Below are 23,179 nucleotides of genomic sequence, written 5' to 3'. Positions count from 1 at the left end.
GATGCCTAACAGTTTGGGGGCAACACCAGCTGGTCACATATGCACAATAACCAGGGAAAGGGGAACTTTAATTTTTTGTAGTCCTTGGAACCTGCTCTTTTGACCCCTGTAGTTACTGTTATCCCTTTCTGTGTCCATCCTGGGTCTGGCTTTCTGCCTTTTACCTCACACACTGCTAAACTGTATAATCACTCCTTTTAAAAGTGCATATGGGGGGCTTCCCTGGTGACGCAGTGGTTAAGAATCCACCTGCCAATGCAGGGGACACGGGTTCAAGCCCTGGTCCGGGAAGATCCCACATGCCATGGAGCAGCTAAGCCCATGCGTCACAACTACCGAGCCTACACTCTAGAGCCTGTGAGCCACTACTGAGCCCATGTGCCACAACTACTGAAGCCCGTGTGCCTAGAGTCTGTGCTCTGCAACAAAAGAAGCCACTGCAATGAGAAGCCCGCACACTGCAACGAAGAGTAGCCCCTGCTTGCCTCAACTAGAGAAAGCCCATGCACAGCAACGAAGACCCACCGCAGCCAAAAATAAATAAATAAAATAAATAAATTTAAATAAATAAATAAATAAAAGTGCATATGGGGACTTCCCTGGCGGTCCAGTGGTAGAGAATCCGCCTTCCAGTGCAGGGGACGCAGGTTCGATGCCTGGTCACGGTCACGTAACTAAGATCCCACATGCTGCGGGGCGACTAAGCCCACGCACCTCAACTAGAGAAACCACGTGCCACAACTACAGAGCTCAGGTGCTCTGGAACCCGCGTGCCACAAGTATAGAGCCCACACGCCCTGGAGCCTGCGTGCCACAATAAATAAATAAATAATAAATGTTAAAGAAAAAAAGTTCATGTGTACTTAGCCCTGAACTGTTTACCACAGTCAGAAGTGGTAGCAATAGGCATTTGTACTTTTTGTCCAGTTGACCCCTTCAGCATTCACCCAGCTAGATCTGGCCTCAGTATGAAGGTCATTTCAGGTGAATAAGATTCCAAGAGCCATGTTTCCCTATGTTTGATAAACTGGGCCTCTTATCAGACCTGTGTGGCAAACGATTGAGAAGAGCTGTGAAGGAAGATTGGAGGTGGCATGGAGCGGGAAGAGACTATGAAATTGCTGGGTCGTGCCTCAAGTTGTCATGCTCATCTAATTTTTGAGCATCTCTCAGAGCAGGTCAAACTATTTTTTGCTTTCTTAAAAACTCCTCAAGAAACTTAGCTTCGTTTGCTGTTATACAGCAAGGAAAAATATGATCTGATAAAAAGTTTAAAATGATTGGAAGTCATTCTCATGAAAAAGATGAGAGTCATGAGTTCTTTGTGTACGGCTATATCCTCTAAATTCTTGAGAATTTCTTTCATGGAAGACTGGGTTTAACAATAATGTTAAAAAATATTAAAATTCATAGCAGGTGCTGATCAATTTTTTTTTTTTTTTTTTTTTTTTCTGAAGACAGAAAAACAAGAGAGAGTTCAACTTTGTAAGGACTTTAGGTTGGCTATAAGGAGCATTTGCTTGCTATTGAGGGACTGAAGGAGAGTCTACAATCACGTTTTCCAGAGAGCTACAAATATGATAGTCTCATTTGGGATGGTTAAAATTTACCATTGACTGAAGGACTTGCTACCTACTGAAGATGGGATGAAAATCTGCATTTGAAAAGTTTTTTTTTTCTCTTCCCCATAGCTTAGCGACATTGATTTTCTTTTATTTGGGAAAGGTTTTAATCTTCGGGCAAATGTTTGTCAAGCTGCTTGGTACTATAGTAAAGTTCAGTTTGATACAGGAACCTCATGCTTTTGATAGGTTCTGACAAATAACAGCAGTAATTGGTTTAGAACTATAAATTCCTAGTTTATAAAATTCTACTTTGCGATACATAGAAATTTTATATTACTAGTCATCTAACTGTTTCCTGCCCCTATCTAGTATTTGTTATTAAATGTTTTGTCTGTTCTTTCTGGTACTGTTAAGCATATTCTGAGCTTGAACTCACTACATTTTTATCTTTTGGATATATTACCTCTTTGATTTTTACTCAGGGCTGGCAGGTTCTGTAGATCCTTATGTTTCATTAGTAGTGGTGTCCTTCATAGAAACCAGGGATCAGGAAACGATTGTGCCAAAATAGACCAAGCATGGAAGAGATGCAATTAAAGGAGCAGAGCAGAAATTTTGGGGAAATTGGGGGATAGGAAAGAAATCTCAAAATCAGAAATTATTTTATAGAATATACACTGAGATGATTACTTGGTTCTTTTAACATACTCACTATGCATTTACCCTGTAGGAGGCATGTGTGTATAGCTGGGTGGGGGAGAGGCAAGAACATATATTAAAAAGGACCTACCTCAGAAGCACAATATTGGTCAAAAAAAGCAAGTTGCAGAACAGTATGCATATTTTTACATTTAGGAAAAAACATAAAACAATATCTATTTTCTATGTATATGTGTGTCTGTGTCCATATATATATGTGTGTGTGTGTGTGTGTGTGTGTGTATATATTTTAACATCTGAAAGAATATGTGCCAAATGTATATAGTGGTCTGAAGAGAGTGCAAGAAGGCAGGAGGATTGGACATATATATATGTGTGTGTGTGTGTGTGTGTGTGTGTGTGTGTATATATTTTAACATCTGAAAGAATATGTGCCAAATGTATATAGTGGTCTGAAGAGAGTGCAAGAAGGCAGGAGGATTGGAGACTTTTGCTTTTTCTGTAATATTCGTTGTGTGTGTGTGTGTGTGTGTGTGTGTGTGTGTGAGAAGAATACGTTCATATTTTAATTATGTAATTAAATATCCATTTAAAAATAAAGAATATTCATTACCCTTAAACAATGTTTATAGTGTAGGTGGGGAACTGAGATAGTTTCAAATAATGTAAACTAATTAGAAAATAAAAGCAGTAGGGTAGAAATTCAGGAATGGCTAGTTTTGTGGGTTAATTCTCTTTTATGGGTTGAATACACTTAACTTTGAAATGTTTTATCCATATGTACATATATTGAAGCCATATGATAAATAGAAAAACCTTCCTTCAGGAATTCCTCCTCTTTTTTTTCTGTGTCATTTCACAACCCCATTTATCCTTTGCTAACCCTTTCAAACATCTATCCTCCTTTTGACTTTTGATCTTGTCTGTGCCCCTTTGTTCCCAGCCAAGCTCCCATTGTTCATGGGACACACGGCAACTGATCAGTGTAGAGCATTGGAGCATTACTGGTGTGGAATTGAAAGTCACAGACCTGGGTTCATATCCTGATTTCTGACCAGCTTTGTGACTTTGAGCAGTTACATAACCATGATTAATTTTATCATTTGGTTCCAGAGCTGCTTTTTATTTTTCAGATGTTCTTGGACCCTTGCAGCTTTGACCTTATATCTCTAGGAGAGGAACTGTCTGGGGATAAGCCAGAAAGGGTAGAAAAGGGTCCTGGATTTCTCTCCCAAGAAAAGGGCAGGTAAATGGGGTAGGGCTGGTAGAGGCAGGCCTGGGGCTGTCCTGGAGGGTAGATCAATCTACTACTTGAATTAAACTGGTTGTCAGTAGAACAAGGGTCATTGACCAAGGGCAAGTGAGGGTTAGGTTGCCTGTGTGGAAGGGTGGGATCAAAGAGTCCTGTCTCTGATTGTGTCAGTATTAGGCTGAAGTGGGTGTTTGTGAAAAGCATTTAAGGTGAAGGGAGTGGGAGGAAGTCAAGGAAGCAGTACACTGGGAGTCCTTAAGAGCACAGTCTGGATTTAGCTGAGTCCTGGCTCTGCCTCTTACTAGCCTTGTAACCTTGAGCCAGTTACTTATCTCTTCAAGATTTAATTGCTTAATTTATAAAATGGGGATAGAAGTTACCAACCTAGAGTTGTGAGGGAATACATTTAGCATTCTTAGAACAGCACCAGGCACATATTAAGTACTTGATAAATTTATAAATATTAAGTCAAGCTAGGGGAAGAAGGAAAGCAGGCCTAATGAACTGTATGGTGGGGGTGGCTGCCTCTATGTACATCTAACTGATGACATCTGTCCTTCGTTATCTCCAGAGAAAAGAGTCAATAATAGGAATCATTATTTATACATATTCTAATACTTCCTGATGTGTTTGGCTTGTTCAAAACACACTTAAAAAGATGTTTTCTTTATTTGTTATTCCCTATACCTGGAAACAAAACTTATGAAAAAGAAAGACTCTAAATGATTATTTGCCATTTGTAACCTTTGCTGTTAAATGATAAATTGCGGACTTGTTTTCTCTATGCATAATTTCTGTTGAATTTCACTGCAGATGTTTTAGTTTTTCTGTCTTTTTTGTTTTTTCTTTCCAGTTAGTTATTTCAGCAACATTTACTACTTACAAGACTAAGAAGGATGAATCGTATGCAAATTGATGAAGCATAGATAGACTTAATTTTAGTGAGAAAATAAGTCTCTCAGTACTTACTGAAGTTTGTTCAGTTAAGAAGCCTGTGCAGATTCTATTGTGCATTTCACCTGTTTCATCATTGCGCACTAGTGAACCCTGTTAGGTTAGCCTCCATGAACCTCTAGGTTCTAAAATCTATGTTCCAGTACTCTGAGGTGGCATCACAGAAGTCTCTTTGTGTTTTCCCTAATATTCCAGTAGCCACCACAGTACAGATGCCTTGTTGTACGTTTGTCATATAGCACTGAAAACAACCATAAAAAGAGAATTATTATCACCCCCATTTTATAAATGTAGATAGTCAAGGCTTAGAAACTTGTTCAGAGTGACATGCCAGCAAGTGGCAGAGCCAGAATTTGAAAATTAGATGTCTGATTTCAAAGTTTGTGCTTTTAAAAACTAGGCCACCACCTGCTTCTCTCACCCACAATCAATTGGAAGACTGCAAAGCTGACCCTTGGGAAAGTGGCCGGGCTTGTTTATTTCTTGCTACTAATTAGTCTCTCCCGTCACTTTACTGTCCCATTTTTGTGATCAGATTCATGAAGGTAAAGGCTTAACTTGAAGAATCATCCAGTCCAGTGGCTCTCGAATCTAGCCAGTCATAAGAATCACCAGGACATTAATTTCTTTTAAAATTACAATTAAGTTGGTTTTAGCCAGAGCCCAGGAACCTGCATTTTAACCATTCTACATGTGATTTTAACAGTCTGACAGGTTTGGGAACCACTTCAATTACATGAATCCCCTCCAAATACCCCCTGCAATTTTCCTGACAGGTAGTCATCTAATATCTGATAGTCTTCTGACGAACTCACTACCACCTTGCCAGGAAGGTTATTTCATTGGTAATTAGATGCAATGCTATGCTTCTATAGGGCTTTCATTTACTGTCCCATATGGATTGGATTAACTTCTTTGGACAGATTTTTATACTCCTTAGCTATAGGCTTGGAGGTCAGATCCACGTTTGAATCTTCTCTGAACCTTACCTTCCTTGTGTAAAAGGAGTATGTTATTATCCACCTTGAAGGATAATATCAAGAGTTAAATGAAAAAAATAAACTGTTCTGGCTGGAAAGGTACTAAAGTCAGCCAGATTTTTTTATAGTTTTATAAAAAACTATAGTTTTTTTTTTATAGTTCCAAACAGCCTTTTTTTTTTATAGTTCCTTCACCTCATCAGCCTTTTTGGAAATAGTCCCACGTCTGCAGGGTTCTAGTTAGAAGTGTGGATATGTATGATAGAAGGCGCTTAGACACATTCTGGGATTGTCAGTGCCAGAAATAGGCTGTCATTTTGACTACTCATCAGCACACTTTTTTACCTCTGGCTTTTTCTTTGGACAAAGAATGTGATACTCATTCTTACCGATACAAACTTGCATTTCTAGAAATTCAGCTTTACTCCATAAGTGATTGGAGTTTCCACTGATAACTTGAACCCAAAGCAAAACAAATGATCAGCAGCAAGACCCTAAAGGCGAAAGAAAAGACCTTCTTCAATTATATAGAGACCAAAATGGAGAACCAAAGAAAATATTCCATGTCTCTTTCTTATCCATCAGTAGAGATAGGTAACTGCTGAGTGTTAGTTAAAAAGGAAAAAAAAATGGGGTGGAGGTAGAAAGGAGTTGGGGGGCAGCAGTAAAGAAAGAAATGTTGAGCACTTGCTTTTTGTCAAACATAATGTGAGTAAAATGAATACTTAAGCAATTTCACCCTAATCCTCACAGGTGAGATCCCATTTTACCAATGAGAATACTGAAGACATCGAGAATAACTAAGACAAGCCTCATGCCTGGTTAAATGACAGGTCCAGATTCAAGACACCTAGGATTTTACAGAATGTGATTTAAAAAAAAATTTATTATACACACACAAATATATGTATGTTCTTTAAGAAATAGAGGTGACTTAGTTTTTATTGTATACATTCCTTTGTTAAAATACCTGTCATACTCTTATTTTAATTGGTTATGTCTCCCTCTATCATTTACTTAAAAACAGGGACTAGGTTATAACATTCATCTCTGAATCACCAGGGCCCAGCCCTACACTTGTGCATTAAAGCCTTGTAAAAATGAAATATCTCTCTGTGGCATTTGATAACATCTGTGCCCTCCACCCCTACTCCTCATGTGTGAGTTAAAAAAAAATAAAAAGTATACTATTGGAAGGGATGTTATAAATAATCTAGCTCAATCCTTTCATTTGTATAAAGGGAGGAATTTCAGGCACAGACTAGAGATCATGATGTACCCAAAAGCTCCTAATTGATTGTAGTTCTAGCACTCTTGCGTTCTGGTTCTCAGTTCAGGGCTCTTCTTTGGACCTGCATCCAAACTTACTGCATTCATTCAATCAATAACCCTCTGGGTTCCTCCTCTATGCTCAGAGCTGAGGAAATGCCACCTTCCTTTCTGCCTCCCTGGATGGATATACAGCCATGCTTTCCAGAAACCAGAAGAAAACAGTTTCCCAAGATTTTAAGACTTAAACTAGAAAATGATCACTGTAGCTGAGATTTTTACCTGTTGTCTCCCTTTTTGCTCATCAAGGCAGTCATTTTGTTATTCTGTGGCTCATAGGGGAGGAGAAGTGATCATTTGCAAAACTGTTTAAACTTTTCAAGACCCTGAAAATAATCTCTCATTGCTGTGGTTTGATTTGGTGTGGTTGTTGAGGTTTATGACTGTATTGCTTTTCTTTAGCAAAAGCAAACTAAATCTGTTCTATAGTATTAAGTTAGACCATGAACTGCATTTCCTTTTAGGCTCAGACTACTAAAAATAACTTGTCGGTGATGGTCTCCCATGGGCTTGAGTGAAATGCAGTAGAACAATTTTTTTCTTCACTTAGTTTGTGTTAGCTCTCTGTTTTCAAAATGTTTTTGAATCTAACATCATGAAAACACACTACCTTGGGTTAAAGTTTTTTTTCATGGGAGTGCTTTTCAAAAGGTAGTTTTAGTACTTTGGACACATTTTAATTTTTATAAAGTATATGTAATGTATGGAACTTATCAGTAACAATTATTAAAGATACCCAATGAAATTACGTTGAAACTACAGTCACCTTTTGATTTTTCAGGGAAGTGATTCTGTTTGGAGACTGAGAGTTCTTAGTTATGGTCTTCCTCTAGGGAAAAAAAAAAAATCTCTATTCATTTGAATAGACTATTCAGTTGATAGTAGAGGGAGGGGGTGAAGCATGGAGGGCAAAGCCAATTCACTTGACTCTTCCTTTTGAATTTACTTTTTTAGTTCATTTGAGAGAAAATTAGTCTGAAGTACTGGGACATATATATTAAAGAATTGTTAGGGTAAAGGATACAATTTAATTAATTATGGAAACTTGTATTAAACTTAATGTTGCCCAAGTCATTATTCTTAATGAAAAGAATGTGTTATTAAAACTACCTGGAATTTTGATTCATGTCATCAATCCGTGGCAAGAAGCAAATGATATGGTTATTAATTTTATGAAGTAATTTTATGTATTGTCTTGTTCTGTTTTTATTTTTAGGACCGGAGTAGGCCCTATGACACTTTTAACTTGCACTCGTTGGAGAACTCCTTAATGGATATGATAAGGACTGATCATGAGCCTCTGAAAGGTAAACACTACCCTCCCAGTGGCCCACCAATGAGTTTCGCTGATATAATGTGGAGGAATCATTTTGCAGGTTAGGAATATTCATATGTCCATTCCTTGCTTGGTGTTTTAAACAAAAATCAGCTTTTTAATAATTGTGGTTTTGTTTTTGTTTCTTTTTTGTTTGTTTGTTTTTGTTTGCTTCTGTAAAGCATTGTGGAATGTATTTAAAGTTGATTTTTTTTTTAAACCTGGGTTCAGCTACCTACCATAATCAAGGTTGTTTGCTTTAATCATAATGTCTGGCAGAAGCATGTGTTGGGTAGCTGAGGTCATGGTTTATAGCATGAGACCAGAAGCCAAGTTTTTTGGGCTTTGTGCATTTGAAATGTTTAGCTGAACCTGGATAATTCATTTAAGTCCAAGTATACTGCAAGGAAGTATGAGATTTAATCTCCAAAGACTACTTCAGAAAACTTTGTAGAAAAGGGTTTCATTTTATTAAAATACAATCACTTTCCTAGTGTAGGAAATATCGCTACACAGACTTAACAGCAGACAGTGACCCTTTACATTCTCTAAGGCTAAACACAAGGAAAATATTTTGGGTTAAATATAAGGCAGAAAGTCCCAAGGTCAGCAATATTAGGACTTCCTATATTTAGAGCCCATGTAAATTCAGGATAGAGGCTGATGTTACATTCATGATTACAGATAGTTCTTATTATGCGGTATAGGACTTTTCAGGGGCCCTGTGATATTTAAAAATACTGAAATGGAAATTTTCTGTGGAAATAGCCACTGTACTTGGGTTTAGAGCCTAACTATCTGAAAACTGGAAGCGTTAGCCACAAGGTTGCCCGTCTTATATGAACCCTTATGTCCTCTAGAGTTGTGAGGAATTTGATCCCCTCTGGTTCTCTGCAGGCTTTTATATAGGGTATGACTGACTGTGAACCTGATAGTCATTTCCTCATGCCACACCAAAAATCTGTTTCATCATTTTCTTGTCACACTCATGATTTTCTGTTGCTTTCCTCAATTTCCAGTGAAAAGAAAGTAGTTAACAGGCTATGAAGAAAATAAAAGATTTTGAGAAAAGCTATATTTTAAGGCCTTCAGAAGTAGGAAAAAAGGCCTCTCATTTAGTCATTGTTATATTTAGTCACTGTTACCACATCTTTCTTCAGTAAAGATTAGGTACATGGTAATTTCACTTAGAAGTGAGAATGGTGTTTAAAAAAAAACCACAAAAAACAATATTCACAGACTGTTTTGTGTTTTTAGTATCTTCTAAGGGTACATTTGTCTTCCTTCTCTACCACGAACAGCTGTAAGCCCATCCTAATTATTCTAAAATATTCAGTCCTTGTTCTTTATGCATACCTGTTTTATCTTGGTCAGTATTCTTCTAGCAATAAAAGTTTATGAAAGGATCTTAGATTATAGTCTGTAAAATAATTTTCTAGAATTTTTTGAATATTGATTAAGCAGGAGCTGTTCTGCCCTGTTAAGAGTAGCACTGTCAAAGTGTAAGGAGGGTACCTCACTATGGGATAATGTAAATACCTTATTCTACTTGTGATGGCTCCTTTTTTATTTTATGTCCAACTACCTCTGCATAAATTTCTCCACTACACTTGCAAATGTGAGGTTTCATCTATAAAAGCCTTCTGAATTGTACTTACAGATATAATATGTCCTAATAAGTTGGAAGGCACTTAACATGTACTTTTTTACAGCCTCAATATGGTTACAACCACACACATTGATTTCCTATGAATGGACTACTTCCCATGGTCAGTTACATCACCATGTTATTGTCCTCTGGTTAGGGTGTTTGAGCTTCAGGCTTCCCTTTTCCAGCTGGGAGACTTTTACGTTTGGTTTATGGCACCATGTGTTTGATCCTTATTACTTCTAAAAACATAATTATGATGCTAGCATTTTAAGGGAAAGATTTTCAGTAATGTTTGATTTTAAAAAATGGAGCAAATTATAATAACTAAAAGATAATTTTAAAAAAAAGAAACATTGTCATGATGTATCTTTTAAAAAATTTTCCATATAATAAACATTATATTTTTACCTTGTTTTTATAATTTTTTGATAGACCTTATCTTTGGACTCTTAGGTTGTTTCCAGCTTTTTCTCCATTATAGGTAATGCTGCCATGGATGAGTTCTTGCACGTAGCTTTTTCTTAAAGTAAATTCATAGAGAGGGTCTCTGGCTCAAAAGATGTAAATGTCTAGGTGAATTGAGCTTTAAGAGAAAGGTGGTAGGATAGGGGAACTACCACATGGCTTCTGTATGAGTCTGTCCAGAAACACTTCCTGCTATCCATCCTGTTCTTCCTCCTAGCTTTAATATCCTCTTGTTTTACTTGAACATTATTTTGAGGGTCTTAAAATTCAAGTTAGAGAGTCATTGGTTTTTTGTGTGCTTACTTGTTTTGGTGTTTTTCTATGGATTTAGGTTTTCTTTAAAAAAAAATACATTCTTGCTCATTGTAAGATATTCAAGTAGTACATAAAAAGACAAAAAGGAAAGTGAAAAAACCACCCGAGACTTACTACCTAGAGATAACAAAGATTATTATTTTTATTAATATTCTTCCAGACATTTTATATTCTCTGTATAGGAAATGAAATTTCAACTCAGCCTTTCCGACTTTGCAGTCATTCAAACCTGGGTTTGAATTCTGGTTCTGCCTTTAGTTGGCTGTTGATCTAGATAAATTAGCCTCTTCAAAGCCTTAGTGTCTTCATCATTAAAATAAAGCACCTACTTCGTAGAGTGGGTGTGAAGGTGAGATAAAGTCCCTGACACTAGAAACTGCTCAAAAGTTATCTGTGATATTTTTACCAGCAGTGGTAGTGGTGTGCCTACTGCCTGGCCTGGGTAATAAAGTAAACCTTTATATCCCTACCTTATTTACTTCCTTCCAGCTAGACTGCAGCTAAATGTTGAAAGCTTTTGAATGCAAGTTGTCAAAATTGTGTATTTGCCATAGATATAAGTAGTGATTATTGAAGGATAAACATTCTGTCATTATCAAAAACCACCTAAAGGAGAAAGAAAAATAATCCTCCTAAGTTTTGTTGGCTTTACAAAATTTTATACCTGAATAGTGTAAAGAAAGTATAATAAAGTAGAATATCACATTCATGAAAAATAAAAGTACTTCATGATGTACTTAAAGTGAACATGGTGAAAATAAGTTCACAGTGATATTTCATCGTATAAATGTATTCAGTAAGAAATCCCTTTATTCAACTGTTCTCTTGATTCAGGCAGAAAAAGGGTTAGTGGGAGAAATGACAGAATAGGAAGTTTAGGAAGTAATAAAACTTGTTTTAGTAAAGAGCTTTAACAGTTTTCCAATCATATTTCTAGCTATACTAGGTCAGCCTTAAAGATGTTTGTCGGAAATTTTAAAATTTTAAAAATTAAAAAGAACCTCCTCCCCATGTTAAAAATGTCAAGTAGTGTAGAGAAAAAGTCAAACTGAGCTTTTTTCACAGAACCCTGAGGAATGTCTTCTGCAGTGTTGCTCAGATCACAGAACTCTTATTTAAACAAAAATTAATTTAAATAAAATAAGAACTAATTTTGGGGGGGCTTCTTAGATCTCAAACTACAGTTCTTGATTGTAGCAGAATAACATTTTAATAATTACCTGTTGTCTCTTACCATAACTTAGGTATGACTTCTCCTGTCGTTCATTTGAGAAAATGTCTCCAGGAAATGAGAAGGAGGGTTTTGAGAAGGGTGGTGAACTATTGAAAACTATCCCTTATTTCTTTTCTAAGTACAGAAGTCCTTGGGTCAGTAGAGGTATGAGTGAGGCCTGGGTGGGAAGAATTGTCCTCTGCCCCCTTTTCTAGTGGATGCAGGGAAAGCCAACTCTCCTCATGATTATGAGGATTCGGGGGATTTCTGGCATCGGGAGAGTTAGGATTAGGAAAGGGGAAAATGTTCCTCCCTGCATCCTCCTTACAGCTGTCCCCTGACTTGCTACCAATGATGAGGGTTCACCTAGCCACTGGGGAACCCCTCTGAAAACCCAGGGACTTAAGGTTTGATTATTCATACCCTCTCTTGGAATTATTATTCAAAGAGGACAAAGTGATGAGAGAGAAGAATAATAGGGAAAAACGAACACCGTGCATTGGGCAGGGTAGGTGACATTATGAAGCAAGGTCCCATTGCCTGGCTGGGGTAGTACAATATAGCAGAGTCCTTGGCAAAAAACAGTAAGGAATCACCCTTCTCTCATCCCGTGTAGTCTCCCTGTTATAACAGAAGAGTAGGCTTGGTTGAGCACTTGGGGGTAGTGCCTGATGAAACATTTTTGTATATTTGAATTTCCTCTTCCTTCACCATTCATGGAACTGAAATTTGAAAAATGAAAAGAGCAGGTGTCAGCTGAGAACCGATATCGAAGGGTTTGTTTTTCAAATGTATACTGAATCTGGGAAAAAATAGCAGCTATCCTCTGATAATAGTGCTTTAAAACATTTAAATTGACAGAAACTTGGAAGAAATAATGCCATCCTTTTGGTATTATAGAGGCATTTTTCTTTATTCATCATAATTTAAATTTAGTATTATAGAGCCTTTCAGAAAATTTGTCCCTTTTGTGGAATGTTGAGGTCACCTTGTTTTAGAAAAAGTGCACCTTCATTACATTTAGTTTATTCAGAAAAATATACAGTCTCTTTACGTACTTGAATTATTACTCCAGTTCTAATTTTGAACTACCTCCCTTTGGCCCATATCAGTCTGCCTTGTATAAAAGTTTGCAGATTCCAGAAACTGTTAGGGCACAGGTTCGAAGTTAGCAAGAAGTCATTGTTCCTCTTCTACACAAAAGGGAAGACAATAGATAGAAGTTGAGTGATTTTGTTTTTATAGGTAATTCCCATTAATTTGCCCAATGATCCTTTCGATATAGCACTATAATCACCTGAGAGTAAGAAAAAGATTAAGGGTTCTTTAATCCTGGGTACTACCTCTGGAAATTCTGATTTAATTGTTCTAGAGTACAGCCTGAAATGAGGCAATGTAGGCACAAAGGAATTGATAACATACCAAAAATTATTCACCATTGGTATGCAAAGAAACAAGGATTTGACCTCAGGTCAAAGCTCACCTTTTTTGCTTCGTGGTTCTTTGGAACACATTTCGAATATTATAGTACCATACTTTCATAATTTTTCCTTAAAAGGAATTTGAAACACCATTTTATTGTATTCTTACATATCACATTATTGTACCTTGTAGATACTTTTTCTGAGAGACCGTCTCTTCAACTTTATGGAGAAAATTAGTAGGAAATAGAATCTAGTAGAATATGCATTGTCTCATAACGTTTTCTAGAACACAGCACTCACATTCTGTTATGTAAAGGTCTCCAAAGGACTTGACTTTTTAGAACATGTGGGGATGGTTAGAGAAAGATAGTTGCTCCCTATCTCATAAGGAATTGCAGAAGTGAAGAGGTGACTTTCATAATTAGTTACAAATTAATAAAAATTCCAGTTTTTATTTTGGACATATAAAAGTATGGGTTTAGTTTGACTCTGAAACTTTGAATAACAATAAAGGCAGTTTTTTATAACTAACATCTTAAATATGAATATGAATTGAGCTTATGAGACTGATTTTTACAGTCTGAATAGCCATATGTAACCCTATTCTCCAACCTCCCCCTCCATCCTCTCCCACCCCCATTTATCAGGCCTTGTGCAGTGGGGAAAGTGGGACACGGTCTCAGATTTCCACAGCATCGTTTAACTCAGTAAAACTAAGTATGCCTTCCAGTTTTCGAAACCTTATATTTTACACTATACTTAAAAGATAGCTAGCTGACAAGAACAATTTAAAAATAGCAGACCATGGACAGGTGACAAAATGTCACGCTGGCAGCACCAGACTGCATTAACAAAAATCACCAGATGTCACACACTTGATTTCTATTTTCACAGCTGATTAAACAGCAGTGTATGTTGGACAAAAGGAAGAAAAAAGAAATGGCCTCATCTGAATTTGGAGTCAGTTTTTCTTTTGCTGTTGGTATTTTCTCTCTCCTTCAAAATCCCATAGTAACTGTAAAACTTAAGGCATACCATATATTAAATTTTAAAAATATTATAAAATAAACCTAATTTTAGAAAAGAAACCTTTATACATATGTACTCCCTAAACTGGCAGGCTATAAATCAAAATGTTAGCAGAGCTTGTCTTTGATTGGTGATTTTGTTTTCTTCATTTTTCTGTATTGTCTAATTTTTCTCCAATGAAAATATATTGTATTTTATAATCTAAACATTAATTTTTGAAGAGGTAGAGAAAATAGCTTAAAGAAGCCATAAGTGGTTTACTAAAAAGAATTTGGGAAAAAATTAGATTACATTTAAGTAATTGGTTCTGATGGTTCTGACACTGAACTAGAGTTTCGTATAAAATCTTTGGTTGATGATCTTGATCTAGAGATCATTAAAGTCAAAGAGGCCAACAAAATTAGGAAGGATTCCAGGAAAGGCAAAAAAATGTTCTGCTTTTCAGCAAGTAGTGATGCCTTCATCTAAAAAACATCGCCTAAGGCTCTTGTTTTGCCACACCTTTAGAAAGACTGAATCGGAAGTTATCGGTGTAGGCTAGAGGATGATAATTAGAAAACTACTGAGCTTCCTTTCAGTTTCATCTTTCCAGGTTGAAAAGTCCCAAGACCTGATGGAAAGAGTACAAAAGGATCCAGCTTCTAGAGGACTACAGAGAGGGGCACCCCTTAACGTTAGGCAACATACGTAGTTCCAGAAACATATAAAAACTATTATTTGATATAGTGGTTGTAAACTACATAATTCTTTATCATAAATGATTGTAGCACAGGAAATAAAAGAAGTTGAATGAGCTAAATTTGGGCTTGCTTGGATTTCTTGATAACCTGTTATTATTCTGAGAATGTTTAGGGAACATCCCTAGTTTATAGGAACAACACCCATATCTGAATATTCCTAGGTCAGAGATTGAAAGACCCTCTCAATGTGCCATTTCCTTAAATTCTCCTCAGCAGTGATTGGGTTTTTTAGGCAGACTTTCCAGTGACTGGTTGTTTATTGTTTAGTTTGAATACCTCAGAATATGATAAGTAAATCACAAATAATTAATACATCTTCCTTTTTCCCAAGTAATTAATACATCTTCTGCTCTTAAACCTGGAGGCTATTAGTTGAAACATCTTATTCAGACTTGTCATCTTATAGAACAGAGGCTGGCAAACACCATCTGTAAAGGGCCAGAGAGTAAATATTTTAGGCCTGTGGGCCATATGGTTTCTGTTGCACATTATTCTTTGTTTTTTAATTTCTGTGTTTGTTTTTACAACTCTTTAAAAATGTAGAAATGATTGTTCATTTGGAGGCAGACAAAACAAGCAGCCAGCCCCCTGTTACTATAAGGACAAAGGTCTGGACACAAGCATTATGCCCAAGGTCGTATAACTAGTGAGTGGTAGGGGCAGCACAGGAATCCTAAATTTTTAGGCCAGTCATTGTCCCCCACTATATCTGTTATATAAATTTTACATCTTTCTTCTGGTCGCCATTCTGATCATTATGTTGCATTTTTGAGCCACCATGAAACCTTTATCTTTTAATTCCCTCTAAGCTTCAAGTTTATGTACTTCTTTGAATTCATTATTTTGCTGCTTAAATTTGAAGGGCAGTATAAATTGTTTAAATAAAATGCTTAATCCAGGGAGTTGGCATGTTTAAATTGGAATGTGGGAGATGCGTTAAATTTTCCTATTATAATGGAAGCTTCTTTTTTGTTTTGTTTTATTTCTTTGTTGTTATTGAGACTTTAGCTTTGTTTTAAGATTTTTCATGTGTATGTTTTATGACTTGATTTAAAACTGTTTTAACCGCTATGGCCTTTGATAGCATTGTTATAGATTAATCTGTTTTAGTTTTTTGTAATGTTCATATTGTACAATGTATTTATGATTATATTAAGCATTCTTTGTGCTGAAAGTAAAATTATTTTATTTTTTAGGACGCATGGGAATAAATTTTCATCATCCAGGGACAGATAATATTATGGCACTTAACAGTAAGTCTTCATATGAAATATTCTGTAAAATTAGCAGTCAAGTGTACAGCATGTAATTTCCACTTTCTCAGCTGTTCATTACATTTCAGCCTTCCCTGAGTGCAGTGTAGACCATTATTCTATACCAGTGGTTTTCAAAGTGTGGACCCTGAACCAGCAGCATCAGCAGCATTTGGGAACTTATTAAAAATGCAAAATCTCAGGCCCCATTACACATCTGCTGAATCAGAAACTTTAAGCATGGGGCCAAGAAATCTGTGTATGACAAAGTTCTGTAGGTGATTCTGATGCAGGCTAAAGTTTGAGCACTGCTACTGTAAACCAGGGGTTGACAAACTACAGCCCTGTGAGCCATATGTGGCCCACCGCCTGTTTTTGTAAATAGTTTTATTGAAACACAGCCAGACCCATTCATTTATGGATTGTCTTTGGCTACTTTTGTTCTACAGTGGCAGAGACAAAAAAACCTAAACCGTTTATTGTCTGGCCCTTTACAGAGAACTTTGCTGACCCCTGCTGTGTGGTAGGGGGGAGGAAGGAGGGGAGGAAGAAGGAGGGAGATGATAGAGAGGGACTGGGCTAGAGAGTGTGAATAAATAAATCAACTTATTGTAACTCAGAATTTTCTCATTGTGGTAGATAGCCAACAGGTGCTTCAAACTGGACATAAGGGGTTTCCCATTAGTGGAGTTTGCATAGGAATAGTGGCAATAGCTTTGCTGCTTAGAAATGGTTTTGTCAGTATACTTATTGGATTGGGTTCTGGAGCATCAAAACCTTATTAGCCAGAAAGTCATTGTATTAAGTAATACTGCAAGAAATATCTGGCTGGCATCAACTCTCCTTCCTAGTGTCTATGGACCAAATAGCTTTGCAGAAGAACAGTCTCTAAATGGAAATTGTCCCTTGTCTAAAGGACCATACAAGCCATTGAATCCCTCAGGATATACGTTTTCTCCTCTGTCAAATGAATGATATCAGGTTGTCCCCTCTCATCCTCCCTGACATACAAGCTGACTCTCAATACACATGGAAGACATGCTGGGTAAATCTACGGTTGTCTACAATATTACCCCTTTTCTTCTTGCTTGAATAAGGATGTTGAAATGCCATTAGTGTTCCTTAGGGCATATTTTAGGTTATCTCTAAAATATATATTCCATATTTCTTTTGGTTCTGACGTGTAGCCTACCTTCCAAGGAGCACTGGTAAGAACCAGCACTGCTGGCATTGTTTGATAATGCAGGTCCTAATCCACTCCATGCATATTTTGTTCTAAATAGCTAGTATCTCCTCTTTTTGAGGGTCTTGGAAACAATGGGAGTTCCAGACTATCCACCTCTATTTTCTGATTGCTAGAAGAAAGATCACTTTACAGTTAGATTCTGCTACCTCTAACTTTTTTTCTAGAAGTAGATATTTTTGGGGTGAGGATTAATAAACATGCTTAACTTGCCGAGCCACAGCAATTTTGTGAAACTTTGTGAAAACACTTCAGTTAGATGATGGGATTTAGAAATGAATGTAAAAGAAAAGAACAGTATGATAGTGTGTCTGCCTGCAGGAATGTTTGTATTTTAGAAAAGACCTAATTTGACATGGTGTAAGTCCTCTTCTTCAAGAGGGAGAGGTTATAATTTATGATTTTCCATGTAAAAAATGAAGCTAAAGGATACTTTTGTTTTTAAAAGGTTTTGATTCTCTTTGATTTGATTCTCTTTAATCTCTGCTTTTAAATAAGAGATTTCATTTATGTTCTTTCTACTTTGTACAGGTTGTTTAAATCCCCCTTTCAGCCTTGAAATTTGTTCATCCTTACAGATGAGGAGACTGAATTAGGTCATCTTAATGATTGCTTTCAGAATGAAGATTCTGTGATGTTGTAATATTTTCTAAAGACCAAAAGGGTCATTTTGCCAATATCTGTATCAAATGTTGATGAGTTATGCATATTTCAACATAATGGCAGATACCAGAGCACACCTATCTTCAAATGACTCTGTGGGTCCTGCCCTATAGGCTCCTCAAAGTAAACCGTAAAAACCACTGGGGTTTGACATCTGCATTTGTCAGTTCTCTTTCAAAGTTGACTTCTAGTTGAAATGATCAGAATAAACAAAATATCCTCCTTGGTAGATACTTGTGAGGGCTACAGGTTTTGACAGATTTGCTGTGATAAAGCTTTTTTTCCGCTTTTGTGTAGTTTGGCCCAGCCCATCTGGTGACATATGTATGTAACACATGCACAAACACACCTATGTATTTTTTGTCTTCCCTTTTATGCCTACCATTTGTCAGCTCAACAGTTACTGTCCTGTGACTGGTCTGTCCTTCTTATTTTCCCTCAACCTTCATATAGATGAGGTCACAATTCACTAAATCTTTATTAATTCACAATTTGCAATTATTGAAAGGGGCTGCGTTGAAGTTGAACTATATTTTCAGACAAGAAGATACTGGCTAAGAAAATTTAAAAGAATTGAGTCAAGGGTTAAATTTTTTAAAAAAGGAAATGTGAGACAGTTGTAGTTCCTTTTTTATTAACCGTTTTTGGTATGCAAAATTGATGCTTCCTAACTGTGTTCATAATGCTGCCATTCACCATGTCTTCAGAAAATCTCCCATTCTTTCACTTCCTTGATCTCACCCAAACCCAAATCTCCTGAAAGTACCATATTGTCAGCTCTCCTGACTTGATGAGACAGACAGAGCTGTCAGGGTGAGCATTCTCACTTCTCATTCCTACTGCCCAACTTTGAATGGGCCAGTTTCCCGTTTTTCGGTGTTCCTAGTGCATGTCTTCCACCTATACCTTCCTCTCAGAATCACCACTGCTGATGACATCTAGAAGCTAGAAAATGGAGCTTGGGAGAAGACGGTAGGAAACCAACTGTAGAAAACAGTAAACCTGTAGACATTTAGGGTGTGGGAAGGCTAGCAAAATTTGTGTAAAGCCAAAGACTCTCCTGATTTTTGCTACTCAAGACCATGAATTTAGTAAGAATTAGCAGGCCAACCTTTGGGGAGGAAACTAAGAGACACATCTAAATTTTGGCTGTTACCGAAAATTTTAGTCCTCAAGTATTGTAGAATACAGAAGTGGAGATGGGAAGAAATTCTGATCCATCAGTAAGATCTGCCACTTGTTTGCTATTTCCAAAATATAGTTAGTTCTGAAACAATATGCCCCTTCCATTTAAACTGTTAATGTATTTTTTCTTAACTTTCTAATAATGCCCTCTTTTCATCTTCTTCACCCTTACACCAAAGACACTGGAAGTTTACATAATGTATTTTTATTTTTCCTGCTGGAGAAGGAAGGAGTCTGTGAGAGTGCTTCCAGCTATATCTCTAGTAGTTTTATCAGCGAGATTTTTTCTAACACTTAAGGATAGTTTGTGTTTTTTGTTTCTTTGATTGTCTGTGGGTTTTGTGTATGTGTGCATGTTTGTGTATACCTGCACTATAGGTATAGAGTTGAGTTTAGCAGTTGTGGGCTTGTGTGGGATTGATGCCTGACTTGGTGCTTTTTCCTCTATTATGATGATCCTCAGAAAAGGATACTGGTGCTCCATCATTAGTCAAGTGACCAAATTTGTGCTCAAGTTAATGTTCAAAACCAGAATGCCTGGTCTTGTGATTTACTATAGGAGAATCACTGCTGAGTATATCCACTTTATTCCTTTTGACTGGTCAGCTCTTTTTTCAAGTAGAGAATGGGCTTGGAAAAACAGTGAAATATCAGGAAGTTGCTTGATGAGTACAACATTAGAAACAGGGGGAGCAGTGTGGCCTAAGTGATAGTATCACTCAGCTTCAGGGAGGTATCTTCCAAGTAGGCTGGAAGGCTTGTGAAACCTGAAGATGAGCAATAAATTAGCATAGCCACGAAAAGCATTGTTTAGAATCTAGCAGATCTGGTCCCGCTTCTTAGAAGCTGTATGACCTTGGGGCCACATTCTTAACTTTGTCTCTGGTTTCTTCACCTGTAAAAATGGAGATAATGATCACTAAAGTGGCTCTACATAAATCTTGTAAAGTTTAGCATAGCGGCCTAGTAGATAATGCTCAGGTGAACTGCTGTCATGATTGCTTGTATCAGAGCTTTAGTGCTGCCTTTTATTTTATTTATTTATTTAATTTATTTATTTTTGGCTGTGTTGGGTCTTCGTTGTTGCACGCGAGCTTTCTCTAGTTGCGGCGAGTGGGGGCTACTCTTCATTGCAGTGTGCGGGTTTATCATTGGGGTGGCTTCTCTTGTTCTGGAGCACGGGCTCTAGGCACGTGGGCTTCAGTAGTTGTGGCATGTGGGCTCAGTAGTTGTGGCTCGCGGGCTCTAGAGCACAGGCTGAGTAGTTGTGGCGCACGGGCTTAGTTGCTCCGCGGCATGTGGGATCCTCCTGGACCAGGGCTCGAACCCGTGTCCCCTGCATTGGCAGGTGGACTTCCAACCACTGTGCCACCAGGGAAGCCCTAGTGCTGCCTTTTAAAGATTTCCTTTTCTTTGCATGTTAGACTTCCAAAACATATCTTACATTTTTGTATTTAGATAGAGGTTTTCCTGATGGAATTTGAGGCAGCACACCTACAAATCACTAATAGGCTAGAGTGGCTGTCCTGGAGTATATTACCATCTCTTTTTTTTTTTTTTTTTTTAATATCTTTATTGGAGTATAACTGTTTTACAATGGTGTGTTAGTTTCCGCTTTACAACAAAGTGAATCAGTTATACATATACATATGTTCCCATATCTCTTCCCTCTTGCGTCTCCCTCCCTCCCACTCTCCCTATCCCACCCGTCTAGGTGGTCACAAAGCACCGAGCTGATCTCCCTGTGCTATGCGGCTGCTTCCCACTAGCTATCCACCCTACGTTTGGTAGTGTATATATATCCATGCCACTCTCTCACTACCATCTCTTTTTGTGTGAATCTTTTTTTCTGCCTGAAATGCTTCCTGTCTCTGTCTCCTGACTGAAACATGCACCTTCTTTGGGGCTTAGAGTTGCTGTATCTTTCATGATGTTTGGCACTTTTAAAGATGTTATACAATACAGTGATGTTTGGAATGTAAAATGGGATAACCATTTTGGACAACAGTTTGGCAGTTTCTTAAAAAAGTTAAACATACACACCTACCATAGGATGCAGCAGTTCTATCTTAAGAATTTACCAATGTCCACACAAAGATGTGTATGTGAATGTTTAAAGCAGCAGTATTCATGATAGCCAAAATTATAAATAATCCAGATGTCCCTCAACTGGAGAATGGTACGTTTGCACAGTGGAATACTATTCTGCAATAAAGAAGAGCAAACTGTTGGACTTCCCTTGGTGGTGCAGTGGTTAAGAATCCACCTGCCAACGCAGGGGACTAGGGTTCAAGCCCTGGTCTGGGAAGATCCCACATGCCGCGGAGCAACTAAGCCAGTGTGCCACAACTACTGAGCCTGCGCTCTAGAGCCCGTGAGCCACAACTACTGAGCCCGCGTGCCACAACTGCTGAAGCCCATGCACCTAGAGCCCATGCTCTGCAACAAGAGAAGCCACCGCAATGAGAGGCACTCATACCACATCAAAGAGTTTCCCCCACTAGCCGCAGCTAGAGAAAGCCTGCGCACAGCAACGAAGACCCAACCACAGCCAAAAATAAATAAATAAATAAATTTTTTAAAAGGGACGAGCTGTTCATTCATGCAACAACATGAATGACTCAAAATAATTATGCTGAGTTTTAAAAACTAGACAGAGTACATACTAGATGATTCCGTTAATATAAAATTCTAGCAAATGTACACTAATCTATAGTGATAGAAAATACAACAGCTTTAAGAATATTTTGAAGTAATATTGTCCCCCTTTTTTCAGAGGACAAGAGTGAGGGCTTATATTCTTGGAGGAGTCGTGATAAGGATGGCTTCTGGTTGAGCAAGTCTCCGAAATCTCCTAAGTCTCTCTTTAGTTAAAAAAACCTACAAGAGGACAGTTATGATACTCTAACTACCTCATTATTTTTGTGAGATGTAGATGAGATTAGGCACAGGTACAAGTAAGGTGTTAGTATTGCTGCATTTGGAAAGTAGGGGGCATAGTCTTTTTAGAGAAGAGGGTCTAAACAGTAGTTTTGTAATGTAACAGAGGTTCAGTTTTATTTAAATTAAAAATTTTCATGCCATTCATTTTTTGATATCTCTCAGCTTGTAACTACAGCCTGTTCCAAGTTATGAAGCAAATAAGAAATTTGAAGTGCTGTTATGTGCCTTATTTGTCAACTGAACTATAAACCCAGTAGAGCCTTATACATCAGTAGGTATCTTCTACAGGTTCTTATTAATTGCAACCTCTAACCCAGTAATTTGAACTTAATACAGCTAAACTTGCTATCCCATATGATAATTATGAAATAAAGAATTTGTTTCCACAAGTCAAAAAAAAAAGAAATTTGAAGTTCCACCTTCCCTCTGACAGGGAGGGATGATTGTTTGCCGTCACTCTTCCTTATCAAACTTTTAAAAACACTGATAAATTGAGGAGTCCTAGAATAAAACCTTGGATGTTTGAAGACTTTAATTTTCACTGTCTTAAAAAAATAACCCAAAAGACTTTCATCTGCTTGAGAAACTCTGAGGTCATTGATTGTTAACACCTTGTACACAGCTGATGCACCAAGAAACTTGGAGCTTTAGATCATGCTGCCTTCCACTTCTTTCCTCTTATTAATGCGTTGAAAATATTTTAGAAGACTTCACTTCTATTTCTATTTGAACTGAGGGCTGCCAGAGGCAATGTGAAGGGGTTTTGGTATGAACTTTGCATTTGGCAGACTCTGGTGTGGCTGCCAAGACTCCTCTTCCCCCTCCCTTTCATTCTCTGCTGAGAGTGAACTCCTTGGGGAGAGGCTCAGCTGAGAGGAAGTGGCAGAGAGGGAGCTGAACACATGATGCTCTTATGCCAAAATGGGAATAGAGCCAGTTTTGCTAGAATTTCAAATGGAATTTTCCGAACTTTGAAGAGTACATTGTATTTCTGCTCACC

The 23,179-nt window shown here is 37.5% G+C and overlaps 1 protein-coding gene across 7 annotated transcripts in view; it reads left to right on the top strand.

Annotated features, from left to right (window-relative positions):
- CPEB3 (cytoplasmic polyadenylation element binding protein 3) overlaps positions 1-23,179 on the top strand; it is a 179,537-nt gene that overhangs the window by 60,976 nt on the left and 95,382 nt on the right. For 6 of the 7 annotated variants that reach the window (XM_028481099.2, XM_028481100.2, XM_028481101.2 and 3 more), the window contains exons 3-4: positions 7,957-8,116; positions 16,089-16,145. In XM_028481099.2, coding sequence (XP_028336900.1) covers positions 7,957-8,116; positions 16,089-16,145 — 217 coding nt within the window. The remainder of the gene's footprint in view (positions 1-7,956; positions 8,117-16,088; positions 16,146-23,179) is intronic. The other variant, XM_028481106.2, reaches the window with a different exon arrangement.

This window comes from Physeter macrocephalus, chromosome 20 (assembly GCF_002837175.3).
Source record: "Physeter macrocephalus isolate SW-GA chromosome 20, ASM283717v5, whole genome shotgun sequence".
In the NCBI taxonomy this organism is placed as follows: domain Eukaryota; kingdom Metazoa; phylum Chordata; class Mammalia; order Artiodactyla; family Physeteridae; genus Physeter; species Physeter macrocephalus.
Note: the sequence above shows the minus strand (reverse complement) of the source record. Positions and strands in the feature narration are given on the sequence as shown.